Source organism: Erigeron canadensis, chromosome 4 (assembly GCF_010389155.1).
Source record: "Erigeron canadensis isolate Cc75 chromosome 4, C_canadensis_v1, whole genome shotgun sequence".
Classification (NCBI taxonomy): domain Eukaryota; kingdom Viridiplantae; phylum Streptophyta; class Magnoliopsida; order Asterales; family Asteraceae; genus Erigeron; species Erigeron canadensis.
In genome coordinates this window covers 30,544,581-30,565,305 of record NC_057764.1, presented here as the reverse complement: position 1 = coordinate 30,565,305, position 20,725 = coordinate 30,544,581, and the positions used below count along the sequence as shown (strand labels likewise).

Here is a 20,725-nt window from a genome sequence, read left to right as displayed (position 1 = left end):
TCTCGAGATGGATCCAAGGCTTCTTGCATTATGATTTATGGTCATTAGACCCAAATAAAATCACTCAGTAAAAACTGTCTCGGTTTGTGCTTTAGCCCCAGGCTTGGACATTTCAGATCTGTTAAGTTTGGCAACAGATTTAGGTAGCAACATGCATGTACAAAGTCAAAGCTGCTAATTGTGTTCTCGGTTCTTATCTTATACAAGTATGTAATTATGTAATGCCAAATAATATCAAGTCAAAGTTAAAGAAAATCTTTGTCGCCCCTCTATTTAAAACTTAAAAGTTGTGTGTCTAAATTCAGTATTATAGAATACAATATTCTGAAGCTGAAGATCAAATTATCTTCTACTAATAACCAATATCTTCTACGTTTCAATCAAAACTACTTTCTTTTGTCGATTTTAACCTGCTGATTGGTAACTGACATGTTATTATCCCCATGGTTATCGGCCAATGAACTTGACTGTCCATGCACCACCAAAGTAGAGACCCATAAGTGGTCCAGCAAGAAGCATCTGAGTAAGTGGATCGGTTGAGGGAGTGACAATAGCAGCAGCAATGACAGCACCAACAACCACATATCTCCATATCGACAACATTTGATCACCCGACACCAAACCAACTTGTCCTAGCAGCAGCTGTATCACCGGAACCTGCATGAATTACCAGAATTAAAGGGGTCAACTTAGACTTCCAAAGTCAAACTTTTCATAAGTTCTGCACAAGCATAAAGAGCTTTCTAAAGTACCTGGAAAGACAATCCTGTACTGAACATAAGCACAAGTACAAAATCAAAGTACTGATCAATTGACCATAATGATTCCACAACCCCTTCCGCGTAAGTCACAAAGAAGTTCAAGGCAGCCGGGGTAAGAACCGAGTATGAAAAGGCAATCCCGGCATAAAAAAGTATGGAGGATCCTAAAACGATCGGTGCCAGGAATTTCCTTTCAGATTTTGTTAGTCCTGGCAGAATAAAGGCTATGATCTCATAGAGAATCACAGGGCTTCCTAGAAGAATGCCACAGTATCCAGACACCTACCAAAAAAAAAAAAACCTCCTTGATGTTTAAAGTACTATTTTCCGATGATTTCATCAAGTTCTTTATAATATTTGATTGGAAGAAGTCAAAGTTTATAATAAAGGCTATAAGAAAAAAATTAAGGTTATAATTGGACAAGATCGATATCCATAACGGATTTGGAAGTAATTGTTTGACCACAGAATATATTCTTGTTTGGCGCTGACCTTTAGGGTTGTGAAGAAAAACTCTCCAGGAGCCAACTGCAAAAATCTAACACCTTGAGAGCTAATAGGAGCTTCAAGAAGCATTATGAGTTCCTTTGAGTATACAAAGCATCCCATGATGGCACCTCCAACAGCCAAAACTGATATAAAAATCCGTTGTCGCAACTCATCTAGATGATCCAACAGACTCATTTCTTTATCTTCTGGTAGAAGTTCTTTATCAGGATAAAAAAACTTATAGATTGCACCTTTATTTTCTGAAGCATCATTCACTTGTATACCTTCTTTTATCTCATCAGCCACCTCTATAAGCATAATCACAGAACATAGGGAATTAGGGACCACGAATCCAGAGACTAACTAATCATTAAACATCAAAACCAGATAAGAATGTACTAGAGCACTGCATAGACATTTAGATGATGTTTTCATATAGTTCCCTATGCTCATTATATAGGCAATGAGCTTGAGGTCAATCGAAGAAAAACAATTTTAAGGTATCTACCACTTTACGTCTTAGATCATGCTCAGTGTCGGCTCAACCTTTTTGGGGGCTTTAAACAAGACTAATTTTGGAGGCCTATTTTATTAACATATAAATTAAATGTGACGGGTTTTAAGACTCAAAAATACATTTTATTTCATTAGCTTTGGGTAAACTAATGACACTGATCACTAATTTGATCACTAATGCTCCAAAGTCCAAACTAGGTGTTTCCCTTACACTTTAATTCTAGCCGCTCTCACTTTCCATTCACATTGCACTTTTTTTTTCTTATTCTTTTTCTTTACCTGCACTTAAGTTAAACGCTACTTATCAAATATCAACGAGTTAGATGACTATTTTAAACTCATTTAGAATAATCATGTGCTGTAAAATCTAAACCAACAATTTAATAAACTAAAATTATGCTCATATTTAAGTCGTTAAGGATTCAAATCTTAAAAATAAGAAAATACAATAAAAAAGGAAAAATAGCCTATAACAATAAATACAACAAGCTTACATAACAATGAATATCTAAAAATATACTCTACATATGTACCATCATATATAAACACTATCACATTAGATATACCACGTATTATAAAAGATGGGCCCCAAAAGAAGTAGGGGTGGGAGAGTGATTTTGTATTTTCTTTGAATGTATAGTGTAAAAGGAAACTAATTAACAGCTCAAGTGTTAAAAATTTTAGGGGCCTTTGTCAAGTGGGGGCTCTAGGTCTCAGCCTAGCCCACTAATACTCACGAGCCAGCTCTGATCATGCTCTATAGATATAAATCAAAGAAGCCTACAAAAGGATATTATAATTACAAAATCTATGAGCAGACAGTATCATTGATAACTCTCAACTTCCATAAGAATTTTGAAAGTTCATGCAGATTAGGAATGTCTCATACATCAAACAAGATATAAATTTTGATCATTCCCTTTTCACTTCTCACTTTACAAATCTAAGTATTGGATTAACTCAAAAGGTCCTTCGATTACTATTCAAACTGACATCAAGAAAAAGAAAGGCTATATAAGAAATTGAAAAATTAATAATATATTACGTTAACGATTTTAGTGTCATCAATCATTTCATGTAATTGTGATTGCAGACATTTCATATTAACCTTAATACAGAGCAGGCGATTGCACACTTGTCTAAGCTAATATGATTCCGGGTCCGACAAACTACAGGGGTCTAGGGGGATACGTCCCTATGTAGTGTGTCTATTCACCAACAGACACACCGTTTCCTGCTAACCAGCACGTATTTTCACAAAGAATGTGTCTAATCTTGTATCGTGAAAGCAGATTTTCGATTTCAATACATCTTACACTTTCAGCATTCCTCTAATCCTGGGATCTGCTTTTCTGCCTAAAATCAGAGTCCACATTGCTTTGTATAATTGTATCATCCTGCAATAGATTTTGCATAACCTCGTACCCTCATTTCGGTCAAGCTCCTTCGATTATCGCCAAACACCATACACTTTCCAACATTCCAACCCAAAAAACTTTACAAACCAATCATTCCAATCAAAAGACATTGCCTGCTAGAAAATACCCTTTTCACAAAATCTCCATAAAAATCATCAACACTTTCATAAACTCACCAACCCAAATAGAGAAATGAAACTCACCTACCCACTTCTACAACTTATTTCATCAAACAAGGATCAACCAAATTACAAAAGTAATAATAATAATAATTACAATAAAAGTATGGCCACAAAATAATAACAAGAATTTAAAGTTCAAACTTACTAATTGTATCTTCTTCAACAACTGGTGGGCCACCACCAATACCAAGTTTTCTTTGCATATCCCTTACATCATTATCAAGAGGAAATCTACCAAAGCTCAAGACTTTATTAACATTATTATTCTTTTGCTGCTTTTTATTTGATAATATTCTCAAGTTGGTCTTTTTTTGCTTGATCTGTAAACTACTAGTATTTGAATAGTTTTTTCTTGAACTTAAACACTTAAAGCAACTGTCTTTTTTGTAGATATGAAGATTGGAAAAAGCATTTGTACTAGTTGCCATTTCTGGGGTCAAATTGTAAGTTTTATTTTCTGGGGTTTTACTAGAATGAATGTGTTTTTTATGTATCAAGATTTTAGAATTATCAAGTTTGGTGCTTTTTTCAACATACTTCGATGTATTTAGAAAGTGTAGTGCATGTTAGCAAAACCAGACAAATTGGTGTTTTAATCATGCGCTTAATGTTTCTATTTTAGGATATTGTGAATACAAACCCCTATTGTTTTTCACTATGACGAAAGTGTCACATTACTTTTAGGTATTTACATTCTAAAGACAATTAATTTTTCTTTACTTCTCTTCTTTCTTAATCTCCTTTCAATTCACTTTTTTATTTACAATTTAAATCAAGAATACATGTACTAGAAGTAAATAGAAAACAGAATTGGAGATAGGTAACGGTACATTTTCATATATGATGTATAGAACAAATTTGAATTTCATACAATATACAAAAGTTGTAGGTTAGATAATAGATATAAATTGACTTATATACGAGTACTAAACATTATATATTATCCCCAATATAATTAACTTCATATACAACAAATAAATTTGTATCAAATCAAAAAGAAATGATCCCTATGTGTCATAAATAAAAGACATGATTTTATAACAAGTTTAAGTTGTTAACCATCTGAATTCTTGGACATCATCTTCCTAAACTCTTCAAAATCAACAAAGCCATCACCATCAGAATCTACGGATTTAATCATATTTGCACAACTTTCAAGCGTGTAATTTTCCCCTAACTGGCTCAATATTTGTTGCAACTCATTTGCGGAAATCACACCATTATTATCCAAGTCATATAACTTAAATGCCTCCTTGAGATCATTGATCGATTCACTTTCAGATTCTCCGGCTATTCCTTTGCATAATATGATAAACTCGTCAAGGGTAATGAAGCCATCGGAATTTGTATCTGTTTCGGACATTATTCGTTTGACTTCATCTGGAGAGGTATTGGGATTGAGGGATTTTAGGATGTTTGCTAGCTCGTCTTCGGAGATCTTTCCATCACCATTGGTGTCAAAACGGTTGAAAATTTTCTTAACTTCATCGTTGTTGGTCGGGAATACGTGTTGGTTGTTAGATTCTGGATCCATTTTTGAAGAATTTGATTTTTTGGTTTGTGTTTTTAGGATGATGTTTTAGATGAGAATATATGTGAGGTACAAATGCATGCATGTTTTGTTTTTCTTTATTTTACATGGAGATAAAAAAAAGATTCCATCTTTTTATTTGGTTGTAATTAATCATTGAAAAAACAACTAGTAGTTCTGTCCTTGAGGGCTACTTCCTCTACATTCAGGCTTCAGCAACTTGATTGTCTCTTTGGGTTTGAAATTTGGAAACCTACCTTAATTGCTAGATGCTTGAACAAATAACTTCAATTCAATGTCAAACTTTAAAATAAAAAAAAAAGCACTAGAGGCTAGTGACCACCAGCCGCCACTTTTTAGGAGAGGTCTTGAATTCGAATCTTCTCAAAGGCAAACTTGAGATAATCAAGGGATTATTAAGTGGTTGAGATTCACCTGGACACCGGCCTATCTGGGGGATAAATGGTATATGGGACCAAGGAGTTCCCATCCAGTTACTTTTTTTAACTTGCTTGTTTTTTTATAACAAAACTTACAAGTTCGTCCAGGTAAATCGTACAAGGGAATCCATTGGCGAATGGTCAACATTATTTAGCGGGTAAATCCAACTACACAAAGCCATCAAATTACTCTAGATCTAAAAAAAAACATGTTCGTCACGATCGTTTAGTAGTAATTAATACACTTAATCAACAACTTAATGAAAATCAAATACACAAATTTAATTTTCAATAAAGTCTTTATTAATAAATAATTAAAGAATCACAAAGAAAATGTGGAATAAAAAGATTAAAAGATAGGATTTAATCCTAAATTATTCTTTATTGAATACAGATATAGTTTGCAAAATACAAAATCTAACAAACTCCAAAAACTGTCAACACAGTGTTTTTACGAATAATATTGATAACACACAGTTACAAAAATATTATTCTAGGATTGGATCAATTGGACGAAACATTTTCCTCCAATGATTTGTTTTCGTTTTATAAACAAATATTCACTTTGAAGTGTGTGTGGCCACTTGTCGAAGTCTGATTTGACAAGTGTAAGAGATGAGAAAGCAAGTTATACTCTATGTTCCTTTTGTGTTATCGTGGTTGGGAAGACAGATTTATTTGTTCTTATCAACATCAAAAATTCAACAGTCATAAAAATGTTGTTGTCCAAATTCTTTCAAGTCTTTTCTTTATTAATATGTTTATTAAAAAGTATCTATAAACTTTTTGTTGGGGAAATTTGTGAATAACGAACAGATAACCGGATATAATCAAACTCTGAAAGGCGTGTAATCACTTTCAGATTGAATCAATTTGGCGGTTCACTCAAACTATTCAATCGGATACAATTCAGAGAATTAAGAACGTTCTGTGTGTTTATTATTTGAGAGAAAAGAACCAGAAAGAAGGAAGAAAAAGAATGATCAGAAAGTTTGTTACGGGTTGTATAAATCCACAAGAAGACAGTTATTTGCAAGGTTTCGAAATTGCCATTTTTAGTCCCTCAAGTTCCGAAAATTTAATTTTCGGAGGGATTTTTACTATAGCAATTTAATGGAAATAAAAAATTTGTCCCTCAGCTCGACCCCAGCCAGGGGCTCTGCCCCTTGGACCCCGCTCCTAGGAGCGCTGCCCCCGGACCCCCGTACCTTAGGGGCTTCGCCCCTAAGGTCATAATAAATTCAAATAGACGTGCACTCCGCACCACCAATCCTATATGATGTATTATTATGACAATACTGATCAAACAAGTTAACCCAATTACACTAAAATATCCAACACTTTTTGTTGATTGGCCTTATTGTGTCTTCTGTGTATCTGTTAGACTTCTAACTTATATCTATCTAACTTTGATATCTCTTTTAGACTATTTCTTCCACTTGAGTTGACGGTCAATGGATTAGATAATTGATGATACTGTAAACTGCTAACAAAACCCAATAACATGTCTACCTGTAGGTTACACGATGACAAGTTATTTATAAAACCCGCTTGCTTCAAGGATGAAACATTCGTCTCCAAGATACATGATCTCCTATCATTGGCCTCCGTACCAATCAGGCTAATTCAAATTGATGTCCTCTCAGTAGTCAGATAAGTCTCGCGATTCAAATCCGCCATTCAAAGATTGGATCCCGACTCATATCACCTATGTATGTGTTGATAAAAACGTCATCTTTAACATAAAGAGAAAACGATAAAAATACCGAATTTGCAAATAACCTCAAAGTGAAGTGACCAAATCATGAAGGAACAAACTTTGTAAACCAATTTACGAAACCACCCAAAACATAGTGGCCAAACCATGAAACTATCAAAAACTCAAAGAAGTAAAATTTGGGGTCTAAGGAAGAGAGGTGAACCACTCTAACCAGCCGCCGACCACTAGAGAAGCTGGTGGCAATGGATTCATCTACGTTCACCAATTAATTCCCTTTTAACAATCTTTCTCAGAAACTCTAAAACCCCTTTTCATTTTTATTCTTAAAAAAAGAAACAATCTTTTAATTTCTCCAATGCTCAATGTCCCTCCATGTCAGATCTTCACAATCCATCATCACAACAGGCAAAAATAGCTTCAATTTCTTCAAGGTTCGATTAACATTTATATTATATAAGTCTTTTCATCAATCTCATAACCAAAAAACAAATAATAATATCTGTATAAACAATACCCATAGTGATTGCCCTGAGTTACATTTCAAGAATCTTATTTTTTCAGCTATTGAATCAAATTATAGGGCTTTTTGTTATAATACTAACCCGGGTCAGGGTTCGGGCCGAAACCCGTTTCAAGAAAGGTTTAAAGCTGTCATCTTTGAGCCTGAGTTGTTTGTTAGGGTGCTTAGTTCACTTAGAAACCACCCTTTGGTTGCTCTTAGGTTCTTTAGCTGGGTCGAGAGACAACCTGGGTTTAGGCCTACGGATAATTCGTTTGTTGCGATTTTTGATATTCTTGCTAGGAGTAATTTGCTGGGCCGGGCTGATTCAGTTATGGAAAGGGTGGTGGTTTGTGGGAATTTGAATGGGGTTTTGGATATTTTGATTAATGGGAACTTGAATGTAAATGTTGTGGTAAAGGTGTTAGATTTTATGATTGTTTTTTTGGTTAAGAAAGTGATGGTTGAGCATTGTTTGTTTGTGTTTAATAAGATGATTAGAAGTAAGTTCTTACCTGATGTGAAGAGCTGCAATAGGATTCTTAAAGTGCTTAGGTCTACGAAATTAGTTGATAAAAGAAAACAAGTGTATAGTATGATGAATCAGTATGATATTAAACCGAACATCGTTACTTACAATACTTTGTTGGATTCGTATTGCAAAGAGGGTGATGTTGAACAAGCTTTGCATCTCTTAGATGAAATGCAATTGAGAGGTTGTGTACCTAATGATGTTACATATAACGCGTTGATCTGTGGGTTGGTTAAAGAAGGTGACTTTGAGCAAGCGAAAGAGATGATTTCTAAAATGTTGATTTTGGGTTTGAAGGTGTCAGCTTACAGTTATAATCCTTTAATTCTCGGATATTGTAAGAAAGGATTGGTTGTGAAAGCTTTTAAACTTGCTGAAGAAATGGCTGTAGTGGGAGTATCACCGACTGTATATACGTACAATATTCTTATTTATGGCTTATGCAAACAGGGAAGACTTATTCATGCTAGACAATATCATTCTGAGATGCTAAAGAAGAAAAACTTAATGCCAGATGTAGTTTCATATAATATTTTGATCTACGGGTATAGTCTTTTAGGGCGTATGGCCGAGGCCTTCTCGTTGTTATATGAGTTAAGGCGTATGGATCTTATTCCTACAATGATTACCTACAATACCCTTATGCGAGGGTTATGCATGAATGGTAGTTTGGAAGAAGCAATAAAGCTAAAGGAAGAAATGGACAATCTTGGTTTTACTCCAGATATCTACACGTACACAATATTGGTCAATGGTTCTTTCAAGATTGGTGATTTGGCCATGGCTAAAAAAATGTTCAATGAGATGCTGAGTCGTGGGTTGCAGCCTGATCATTACGCGTACACTACTTGGATGGTTGGAGAACTTAAGCATGGTGATAGATCTTGGGATTCTCATTCATTAAAAGAAATGCTGCGTCCTATGCCTAATTTAATTGCATATAATGTGGCTGTACATGGTTTTTGTAAGGATGCAAATGTCCAAGATGCAAGTAAGTTGTTAAAAGATATGGTTTCTAGTGGTTTTGTTCCTGATCATGTCACATATACGAGCATAATTTGTTCATATTTGGAGTTGGGAAATATTCAAAAAGCTAAAGATTTGTTTTACGAGATGCAATGTGAAGGTGTAAATCCAACGGTTGTGACTTACACTGTACTTATACATGCCCATGCTGTCATTGGGAAGATAGAACAGGCATTTGTGTATTTTAGGGAAATGCAAAGGAAAGGTATTGTACCGAATGTGATCACTTACAATGTGTTGATTAATGGTTACTGCAAATCTGAAAAAATGGATCAAGCTTATGGATGTTTTTCTGAAATGGAAGTAAGAGGTTTAGTTCCCAATAAATATTCATACACCATATTGATAAACGGAAATTGTAATTTGAGTAATTGGGGCGAGGCTTTCCGGTTATATACTGAGATGGTTGCTAGAGGAGTTGAGCCTGATTCATATACACATAGTATACTTTTCAAGCGGATAGGCTTGCATGCAAAAAATAGTGCAGTTCATTATCTTGAACACGTGGTTCTTGGTAATGAGGAAATCAGTGAACCAAAAGTAGCTCAGAATTCATAGTGATTGCTGGAGAATTAAAACTTCTTCAGATCATGTGGCTCATCTATTGTGAATGACTATGGTGGACACATTGGCGACTTTTTAGGTTGGTTTTCCAACTTATGGAATCTTGTGTTTTGTTTTCTACCATTTTTTTGTGCGTTCTGTATATATAAAAATATTATACAAAATTGTGGAAGAAACCTAAATGGATTGTCAACTTGGCCTCTCAACCGAATTATACAACTCGGAGATCAAATGTACAGTTTTTATTTGGATATATCTATGGATGGAACAACAAATTGTCTAGAATGGTAACCTTATGTAACTCTAATTTTCAATGTATATAAGTGTGATCAAAAATTGTTTATCAAAAGGAACCAGCTAATGTGTTTGCTTGTGAGTTCACATAGTTACTGCTTAGGCTATCAAGCCTGTATTAATATTAATATAGGGCATTTAACCCATTTACCTATGTGAGCTGATTCTAGTATTCTATCTCTAACGGGTCAAACATGGACAGATAAAAAAAAAGTTTTCTAAAAGGGAAACGGGTCAAATAGGATGAGAAAGTTGAAAACTCCTTAAAGTTGATCTTAATTCAACTATATAGCTTTATTCCTAGTATTATATATATTATATATAAAGCGTTTGCATGTCAACATTTCACGTACTAAAAATGACCATGTCAACCTAGAACCGGTTGTGATACTTGACCCGACCTTCGTGTCACTTCTAGCATTTAAGTTCACTGGATTGCTTGCCTGCTTAATGTTTATTGTATACCACTTTTTACCTTACTTTATCGTGATTTCTGTATTCTTGCAGTTATATTAAGTCAGATGTTTATACATTCAAGACATAGTTTTGATACCCTACAGCTCACAATGAGAAAGCAATCTTGTTAGCCGTAGGACGGGATGTTATCACAGGTATATAGATGAGATAAATGTCTTAAAAGTTAAAGTTGCATTCTTTCATTTTTTTTACGAGATGAATTTTGATGTATGATGATCACATCAATCATAAAGTCATGCCTTGTTTTTTTACCACGGGGCTAATCTTCTTGTAGAAGTTATCCATATTCAATCAAATGGCCAATATTTTATCTTATATCATTGTCTACGGAATGAGAGTTCTCAGTAAACATTTGCTGACAGTGAGCATGGTTCTTGATAATATATGTTAGATATCATTGCTTGCTTTGTTCATATTTAGCTTCCTAATACCAGTAAGTAACAAAATATCAAACCGGTGTATCCACAAATTGCTGAATTCTGTTTTTTTTAACGTTGCGTCAAACAATGCATTTCTTTTGAGATACTGCGTGTGGAGGTAGGAGTAGTCTAAGTCTAACTGAAATACAAATGGGGTTTGCACATTATAATATACACGCACATGTATACATGTACATATATACATACATATATATGCACCCATAATATACATACATATATATATGTATATGTATATATATATATCTGTGTGTGTGTGTCTGTGTGTGTCTTTTGATCATGCTTTTGTTGTCCACCATGTTGAACCAGCAGAGCAAAACGCGTTAGGACCTGATCTGGGGCTAGTAATTTTATGAAAAAACTTGTTTAAGATAGAATATCCATTAGTAAAAGTAAAGTCTAATACAACCTAAAGGATTAGTTAAACTGGAAATACTACTGAAATAGTACTTACAGAAAAGCACATTTCAATAGACGCAACAAAAAAAGTGAGAACTGCAACCCTATCATCATTGTACTTGGGTTTTATTGCTATTATTTAAACCGTTATAAAGTTATACTATAGTTTGCAATCATGAGCCGGACAAGCAGTAAGAAACCACAGTACTCCGCCTCACCCAAACCTTCCAAATTTTGCAAAGCGTGTTTTTCTTATTGTTTTTTTGTTTTGTTTTCATTTTTACATGAATAATGGCTGTTTGAAGTAGCAAGTATGATTGTTTGAAAAGCCAGTTGGTCATGAATTAAAGTGTTCAAGATTATTGTTAAATACTGTAACTTTTGGTTCTAAGCTGATGAGGAACAGCTCAAAGGTCTGCTGCCATTTAACTCCCAAAATGATTCATTATCTATCTTCTAAAATGTGGGTGACATTGTAAACTCAGGTACAACTTTTCTTTTTTTTTTTCACTGATTGATTTAATACTCTACTACTAAGCTTGTGCTAGATGATTCTATCTACTGTTTATTGTGATAAGGCATGCTACTGATGTTATAATCTCCATATATGATATATGTTCATGAGTATAGTTGTGTGAAGGTTAGTACTACATGATACAACTTCCAGTGATGTATAAATCTAAGAAACACTGTCTTCATACAGAATGACGAAGACAAGAAAACTATGATCATACAGAAACATTTATAAATATTATATGTGATTGTTTGTGGTTGATGGGTGTTCCATAAAGTGTATTCATGCATATGTCTTGCTATGCAGTATCACATAGACTCAAGATATTTTTTTCTTATGCCAGAATGTTTACCTTGAAACACTGATATAGGAGTGACATGTTTGTTCCAGATGCAGGAGTGGCCATTGTAGATGCTTATGTTAGTCCCAATAGCCACCATAAAAGATCCAGTTGTGAAATATACATGCATTATAGGTATATAGAAAAGCGTCATTGTCTGAATCTTTGTTGGTCAACTGTTACACCATTGTATTTATATTCTTTATCAGTCATTCTACAAAACCCTATCAAAGAGTATGGACTTATTTGCATGTGAATCTCAGTCCAAGAATAAAGAAAGGCTTTTATATGCTTAAAGTCACGTAGAGATTATAGGTAGATTACTATGCTTAAGTGATGGGTCCTTCCCACACTTTAGTGTTTATGTTTTGTAGGGAACAATCACATTTGAGATGGGTTTTTCATGATCCATGTCATTCCCTGGCAAGTACATATACTCATAGTTAAACAGAGGTTGACCATCTAAAGCCACACCCCAAATGTGTAGTTTGTTTTTGCTTTTCTTTGACATGCTGAATTTGCATTTCCATGGGTATAAAGTTCAGGCGTGCTACTGTTATAGTTGTATTTATAGGCAGTTTCTTTGTTTCTCAGTTTTGTGCGTTTGGAAATCGAAGTGTTATTCATAATCAAGAAATTCATAGCTCCTTTAATTGTAGTCCCTAGGTAGATTAGAGTAAGGTCAGAAATCGTTCATTGAGACCGCATAGGTAGTGTTTTGTAAGTAGGGATGCAATGGGTTGATATTTCAAGTTTTGTTTGATCATATTCTGACACTTATTTGGTTGGAATGTGTAAGATGTTGGAAAATGATCCAAACCTGTATGATAAAAGGTTTTACTAATAGGTGGCATTCACTTTCCCGGATTGAGGCAGTTCTTAGCGATATGCAGTGGCTATGGTGCAATGTCAGCCGCTGGCAGCAGTGGTTATTCAAGAGAATGGGAGAGACATCTACATTTAATGTTTCTATGTCACACATCAGTATGACTTTTATAATGGGCAGGGAAAATGGTTATGATGTCTTAAATGTAGTTAGCTATTTTATAATAGGCTTTGATTTCCTATTTCTCTTTTCATTATGTTAGAGCCGCATTATTTTGTAAAAAAAAATTTCTACTTTTTGTAAGCCTAACATTAGTACTAATTGAAAACCAATTCATGACATGGCATGAGATTTCACTTGTCTTTCTGTAACACCTTGTAAACATCATCCTTGTACACTCAGACTTCGTCCTTGTGCTTTTCTTGTATACAAGCCGCCCTATTTTATTCTATACGTATAATATGCTTAAAAGCATGTTGTACAAATTTAAGAACAATGATAATTTATATTGTTCCATTAAAGATAATTTATATTTTATTCATAACTTCATGTTTCGATCATTTCTATGATTTGTTTAACTAAAAGCAGTATAAACAAAAGGTGGAAATGATCACAACTATAGGTTACATGACCAACGTGAATTAGTATGGTAGAGCGATCAAAACTCATTTAGCTAAATAAACTATTTATGTAAAACCCAGCCATTGAGAACAAACAGATTATTTAGTGATATCTTGCAGCTCATTTCGCACATAACACACATCGTGAATACCTTCATTTAAAGGTGCCCACTAACTATAACATGACAATGGGATAAGCGCAGAGCAAGGGCATTCATTTGACGGCACTCTCTTAAGGAATTGAAATAACAAAACGATATGACATCAAATGACTCGATCCATTGCCTAACTATAAGATATTCAGATAAGCATGTAACAGGTGCATCATTATGATACTACCTTCACATACAACAGTACAGTAATACAACACACACCATCACATAAATGCATTCTACTCGAACGATTACCATCATGTAATTGCCAAAAAAGATACCTTTCATCCAGACTGTTTTGATCTCAATTTAACAACACATAAGAGAAATGAAAACCTGGAATCTTTTTTGCACAAAACTAGCCTTATAGTATGATTCTTTCAAAACATGTCTATGACGACATAACTTTAAGATGGTACATACACCCACGACTCACCCCCTCACCTTTGACCACCCCACAATTAATGGGTCAGATCTTAGTTTTCTCTCATTGTCATAACAGACCAAATTATTCAAGCAAATGCAAAATTACAAGTAGAAGTCAAAATGGATGGACGGAACAAATCAAACTGAACTTTTCGAGTCCCTTGGCTTCCATAACTGAAAATATTGAACCAACCTAAGTGATACCTTCCAAGCTTAGTAGGTGTACCCCTTGACAAACATTCCTTTCTTAGCATCTTCACTTTCACCTTCAGCAGAGTACTTTCCGAGCTGCGCCAATGAGTTTGCTTTAGCACGGGTCAAAAGAGCTTTCTGGCCTGCTTCTACATTCTCGGGGCGTCCTTGCCATGCCTTGAGAACAGAGTTTTGAAGAGCACGTGCGTATGAGAAGGATACGTGCCATGGGTTAGGGCTTTGGTTCATCGCGTGTAGGTTAAGTGTAGCTTCCATTTCAGATTGTCCTCCTGACAAAAACTACATAACCCAAACTTCTACTTAGAAACACATATAATTAATTTAAACAAAAGGAATTGTGACAAATGGCCATGCATACATACCATGATTCCAGGAACTGCAGGTGGGACCCTCCTCTTGAGCATAGTTAGTGTATATTTAGCAATGGTTTCTGGGTCTGCCTTTTCCTTGTGGTCAGCTCCTGGTGTAACCATGCTGGGCTTTAGCAAAATTCCCTCAAACATAACATTGTTTTCTGCCAAGTAATAGAACACTTCGGACCAAACTCTTTCGGCCACTTCAAGTGTGGTGTCGATGCTGTGGTCACCATCAAGAAGAATCTCAGGCTCCACAATAGGCACCAAACCGTTGTCCTGATAACAAAGGTAACGACTTACAGATCATATGACATTCTAATCATATTTAGCGAGTACAGATACAGTTTGTTTTGTAAGATTATATTATCTATAGATGTATCTTAATCAGTTTAATAGAATTCTGATAATTTCAAAGATTATAATTCCTTCACACTCAGATAACAAACCTGGGAAATAGCAGCATAACGTGCAAGTCCCCATGCTGCTTCTTTCACAGCCAATGCAGATGGACCACAAGGAATACTTACAACAGTACGCCTACAGAATAGCATAAGAAAATGATTAGTGCTATGCCATATTTATAGCTTTTGCCCGTAAAATAGTATGTTATCAATGAGTATGATATATATCTCACCACTTGGCAAAACGAGCTCCTTGGCTGTAATACTCGGCTGATCTGGAAGCCAATCCATCTAACCCTTGGCACCAAGATTCGTTGTTGGATCCTGGAAGGGGAACCAAACCCTGTGTAACAAAACTGAATATGTAAGAATAAAATTCAACAGTTATCATAAACGATTTACGGGGTTGATGGAATGAATTTCAACTTCAACAACTTGTCATACCTTGTCAACTTTGATACCGGGTACGATGTTCTGCTCGCGCAAGCAGTCAACCATCTTCTTTCCATCAGTAGTTGACTGGTATAGGGTCTCCTCAAATAGGATGGAACCAGAAATGTACTGACCCAATCCAGGAGTGGTCAATAGAAGTTGTCTATAGGCTTGCCTGTTGGCTTCGGTGTTGTCTAATCCGATAGACACCAATCTCTTTCCACAAGTTGCATTTGACTCGTCGATAGCAAGGATACCACGACCAGGCGAAGCAATTGTTTTCTACACGACCAAAAGAAACAACCTTTAGTACCAAACCAAGAAGAAAACATAAATTGCAACATGCCAAAAGTTATTCGTAGTACCAAATATTTCATAAACATCTTAGAAAGTAACAAAATTTTATCTCTTTTCTCTACCGAAAGTCCGAAAGAAACAAACTTGATTGTAGAAATGAACTCAAAATCGTAGAGAAAAGTTTCATGTTAAGATATGTAACTGAAGTCGATCAATCTGGCATATATAAAACTAACTGAAAAGGTTTTAAATTGTAAAAAGAACCCCTTATGAAATTTGAAATGATAAAAATATATACTTCAGTAAATCAGCATTCAGCAACATCATCAATACACACACAAGAATGTAGCAAAACTGATTACCAACTTATAAATAACTTGTAAATGTGGTTTTACACTTAGCATACACAGTAACTAGTTGAACATGAAACTCTTATATTAGATACAGACTAGTATGCAATAAAAATTATCATTTCAAAAAGAAGAAAAAACATAAAAAGATCATAAGTAAAAAAAAAGGTCAACAAAGTACAATAGTAGTAATACTAAAAAATAAGAAATTAAATTAAATAGTATTGCTGATAATGAAGTAGAAAAAAAGGCATGTGATCACCCAGCCTACCACAACAGTAGCCTAATTAATAATTGAAAAAAATAATTAATCAATTAATTAATTAAAGACAATTGCACCAAACCTAACATTCAGCTTTAATTAGCATAACAATTAGAGATATACTACTGGTAATCAGATCAAATTTCAACGTAAATAGGAAAACTACGAATAGAAAATATATATGTATATATATACATACAGCGGTTTGAACAAGCTCCTGGGAGTAAGATCCGGCACGGATGACGGAAACGCGAGCTGCGGATGATCGGGAGGAAGATCCGGAACGTTGATTGAATGATCGTTGACCGATCCACGGTGATGATGATGCTGTGTTTAGTTTTACGAAACTTGCACACGCCATTTCTAGATACTGTACTATTTATAAACTAAATAATAATAATCTGTTTATAAATAGATATTAAATATAGATATAGATATAAAAAAGATGAGGAGAGATCAAGAGAGAGTGAGAAAGAAGGTGGTGTTTATAAAGGAAGGGAGCTTCGTTTAGTCCGCAAAGGCAAGTAGAGAAGGGGAAGATTGTTTTATTTTGTGTGATATAATAAGGGTGAAAGGTGGTGTGCGGAACTACCAACCCACCCCCAAATAACTAAACTCTAGTAGAAGGTAGGTGTCATTTCAGCTTCTTCAAAGGACCAGTTTACCCTTTTTTTTTTTTTTTATATATACTATGAGATCATGACTCGTGAGACATAATTAATACGAGTATATGGAATGGAGAATCAATGTAATTTTTTTTTGTGTATATAGTTTATTAATAAAGTAAAATATTGATGTATATTACTCACAAACTTGTAAATTTTATACACAGTTGACCAAAAACATATGTTATAACCAATTGATATGGTGAAAATGTTTTTCTTATGATTAACATTAACAATATGGATATTTAGTCTGTATTATATTGATATCTAATAAATCCAACATTTTTTTATTAAATACAGACGTGGCTTCATCTTTATTAACTCAACAACCACATAATGAAACAGATGTAATTAGCTGTTTCAACCCGTCGTTGGTTTCATCACCGGGATTAAAGAGCTAGCCACGCCTGTTTCATCTATTAGCTTTTTTTTATTTATTTAAAAAACACGAGACGGGTGTATTTTGTGAAGAAGTTAGTTTATTAGGATCCATGTCATCAGTATAATATATACCTAATATCCATATTATTAATTTAAATAATAATAAAAAGTTTTGGTCAATCATGTATAATGAAGTAATGAACACCTAGTATCCATATTATTAATTTAACAGTTATGACATGTGCCTTTGGTCAACCATGTACAAAATTTACAAGTTTGTGGGTGATACATATCAATAAACAAAAGTAAATTGGGCAACCATGTACAAAAGAAAAAATACATGTAACATGTAAGTTGTCACGTCATGACCAGATAAGTTGTCACGTCAGCTCAATAAAGTGTAACCGGTTATAGCATGTCGTTTTGGTCAACAACGTACAAAAATTACAAATTTGTGGATGATAAACATCAATATTCTAGTTTATTGGGCAACCATGTACAAAAGAAAAAATATGTTATTTTTCCAATGATTAATCCCTAAATTAAAAATGGTATCCTACATTTAAATATAAATTTCAAACATTTTCTTTTCAAAGACATTTAGAAATAACTTTTCAGATTGATAGTATGTTCGTATTAGAATTGTGTTTGTGAAATACACGGTAGCCGAATGTGTTTTCAGTTGTTTAGTAAAGATATATGGTGAGAATGTCGAATGAGATAATGTCTTTCATATTGGGTATAAGAAAAAGTTGTAATGGTATAATATTACAAACTTATCTTTTTATTTGATTCTTTTATCGTTTTACATTTATTGTAATGTTAACTTTTAAATTCATGATAATAATTTTGACCTAATTGATTTTGCATTAAATTTTATTAGAGCGTTAAATTTTAAGCTAAAATAAGAAAATATTTAAAATAGGGCTTTTAGCTTGCAAAGTACCTCAACTTATCACGTTTTATTTTATTGGGGTCTCAAGAAAAAAATGTCCTATTGTGGGGACAAAAAACGGCTAAAACAACTTTGTTGGGCTTTTTACCGGCTAAATGATATTCTACCCGGTTATATATTATTTAATACCCATGTGGACCCCTCTTCAATTTTGACCTCACTACTATTTTAGTCTAATAAAAGTTACCATACTTCAAAACCAACAACACCCTCGTCTGAATTCACCTCCGGCCAACATTACTGGACATCAACTCAAGCCTTAGAATTCATCTTCGGTCATCTGGCATCTACACCCTCGTAACCCATCTCTGATCTTCACCTACGAAAGTATGAATCCTGCCACACCTCTCTTTTGAACAAACCTTTCCCCACCAAGATCTATATCTATATATCATCTCATTAAAAGAAAAGGACTAAACACAAATCTGTATCAAACTATCAATATACCATACTTCAAAACCATTACGTCCTTTCATTCTACTTCTACCTCTTCTTCCTTTCATCAGAATAATTTTTGTTACATATTTACCACACATGAAAAGAGATATATCAATTAAAAGGAAACCACCCAAAGTTATGAAATAGCTAGATTAAAAGTTTTGGGTGGTTGATGGAGATGAGAAGCCTGAAAAGATTTGGGTGTAGTGAGAACCCGACACGATCTAACAATAATTTGATAGGTATATTTGTGTCAAGATCTGCCGGATTTGATGTTTTCAAATTCATTGTTTGAAACACAAATTCATAATCGGTGACAAGTAATTAGTTTGAAGATCGAAGATGTGGGTCAACGTAAATATGGTGTCGCCGGAAAAAATGGTGTTGCCGTAAAAATGGAGTCGCAGATAGTTCAAGAATGATTTGGGGATTAAAAGAATAAGGGTATGGCGCATCGTTATTGACTTCAAAGGAAAATTAAATTGATATGATACTGCTTAAAGAATGGGTGTTGATCGACAATTTTGTACACCATCTTTATTGATTTTTTTTGTACACCATCGTTATAATTTTATTTTTTTTGATATGATACTGCTTAAAGTGAGAGAGAGTCGAGAGAGAGAGAGAGAGGGGTAGGAGAAACTTATAAATTATAAAATAAATAAAAATAAAAAATGATTAACTATCTGATGGTAGGCTTAACACATATGTTTTATCCGGTTTTTGTTCCTACAATAGAAATTTTTTTATTGAGATCCTAATAAAATAAAATGTGACAAGTTGAGATACTTTTCAAACTAAAAGCTCTTTAAAATATTCAGACTTTAAGATACTGTTCAAATGTTTTATACACAAATTTTTAGTTGTTTATGCATTAAAAATAAATATACCTTAGGGGGGAGGGGGTACTACCCAACTAAGCAAACTTAGTCAATTCCTTTTCCAATCAAAATCTTTCAACTCACAACTATACAATTCTATCCAATTTCTACCCAAATCATAGGTAATACATACCCTATTCATTAAACTTACTCAATTTCTTTTTCCTTTTCATTTTTTATTACATAAATATTTAAACTATATAAATATTAACTTAAAACAATTCATTAAATAAAAATAAACATTACAGTAGTAGTTTAAGAATAATAAAAGAAAAAAACAAACATGAATAATTGGAAATTAAAAGAATATATTTATAAAAATGGAGGGACCAAATATGGATAGGTGAAAGTGGAAAATTCCATCATCTTTTACATTAGACATGTGCTCTCAAAAAAAAAAATCCATATTTATATAATATATGTAGGATAAGGGAATATAAGGCTTTCTGGCATTTAAGCTTAGGTGTGGAACCCCTCACGTACAAAGTTTTTAATATTTCTTGATTAATGAATAAATGTTTAGGCCTCCATGAATTTTATGGATTAGAAAAACAATATGTGATTGTTCCACAGCTAAGCTTAGGTACCCAACAGCCTTATATTCTCATCTCTCGTATATGTATCAGTATATCATGAAAACCAGGAAAATAAAAGAAGCAAAGATGTGGGGAGACAAAGCTTTTCAATGGTCATATTTCCAACCCACGCATCGGCTTCCAAAATTGATTTGCTACCCGAAATCTCTTACCCGAGTCTTACCCGAATGGTTGCGGCGGTGTTACCGATTGGTTTCATTGAACCCGAGCCCCTACCCGACTAGTGTTCCCTCTCCCCTTATTGAGACCTGACAACACCTAATTTTGGAATGAAGCTCTGCAAACATGTTATATTCTCACATGGTGTAAGTTCCCACTTACGAAACCATCTCAAT

The 20,725-nt window shown here is 34.1% G+C and overlaps 4 protein-coding genes across 7 annotated transcripts; 1 reads left to right on the top strand and 3 right to left on the bottom strand.

Moving 5' to 3' along the window:
- Nucleotides 1-245: 245 nt before the first annotated feature.
- LOC122596284 (sec-independent protein translocase protein TATC, chloroplastic-like) lies at nucleotides 246-3,868 on the bottom strand. The gene is made up of 4 exons (XM_043768832.1): nucleotides 3,512-3,868; nucleotides 1,254-1,558; nucleotides 753-1,043; nucleotides 246-657 (listed from the first exon to the last, which is right to left on the bottom strand). The coding sequence occupies exons 1-4, from the start codon at nucleotides 3,792-3,794 to the stop codon at nucleotides 448-450; spliced, it is 1,089 nt and encodes a 362-aa protein (XP_043624767.1). The 5' UTR covers nucleotides 3,795-3,868; the 3' UTR covers nucleotides 246-447.
- Nucleotides 3,869-4,239: 371 nt separating this feature from the next.
- LOC122598307 (calcium-binding allergen Ole e 8-like) lies at nucleotides 4,240-4,972 on the bottom strand. Its single transcript, XM_043770899.1, has one exon. It carries the CDS (start codon nucleotides 4,898-4,900, stop codon nucleotides 4,421-4,423), a length of 480 nt encoding a protein of 159 aa, XP_043626834.1. The 5' UTR covers nucleotides 4,901-4,972; the 3' UTR covers nucleotides 4,240-4,420.
- A 2,285-nt stretch (nucleotides 4,973-7,257) lies between these two features.
- On the top strand, nucleotides 7,258-13,366 carry LOC122598357 (pentatricopeptide repeat-containing protein At1g22960, mitochondrial-like). Of its 4 annotated transcripts, none has more exons than XM_043770949.1 (4): nucleotides 7,258-9,757; nucleotides 10,480-10,583; nucleotides 11,594-11,770; nucleotides 12,987-13,366. In XM_043770949.1, exon 1 carries the CDS (start codon nucleotides 7,420-7,422, stop codon nucleotides 9,670-9,672), a length of 2,253 nt encoding a protein of 750 aa, XP_043626884.1. In that variant the 5' UTR covers nucleotides 7,258-7,419; the 3' UTR covers nucleotides 9,673-9,757; nucleotides 10,480-10,583; nucleotides 11,594-11,770; nucleotides 12,987-13,366. The 4 variants fall into 4 exon arrangements, with proteins under 4 accessions (XP_043626884.1, XP_043626883.1, XP_043626885.1 ...); XM_043770948.1 differs by having other exon boundaries at nucleotides 11,591-11,770; XM_043770950.1 differs by lacking the exon at nucleotides 11,594-11,770.
- A 653-nt stretch (nucleotides 13,367-14,019) lies between these two features.
- Nucleotides 14,020-17,065, bottom strand: LOC122595520 (fructose-bisphosphate aldolase 3, chloroplastic). The gene is made up of 6 exons (XM_043767888.1): nucleotides 16,674-17,065; nucleotides 15,578-15,847; nucleotides 15,367-15,476; nucleotides 15,179-15,269; nucleotides 14,739-15,008; nucleotides 14,020-14,655 (listed from the first exon to the last, which is right to left on the bottom strand). Exons 1-6 carry the CDS (start codon nucleotides 16,833-16,835, stop codon nucleotides 14,377-14,379), a joined length of 1,182 nt encoding a protein of 393 aa, XP_043623823.1. The 5' UTR covers nucleotides 16,836-17,065; the 3' UTR covers nucleotides 14,020-14,376.
- Nucleotides 17,066-20,725: the final 3,660 nt, after the last annotated feature.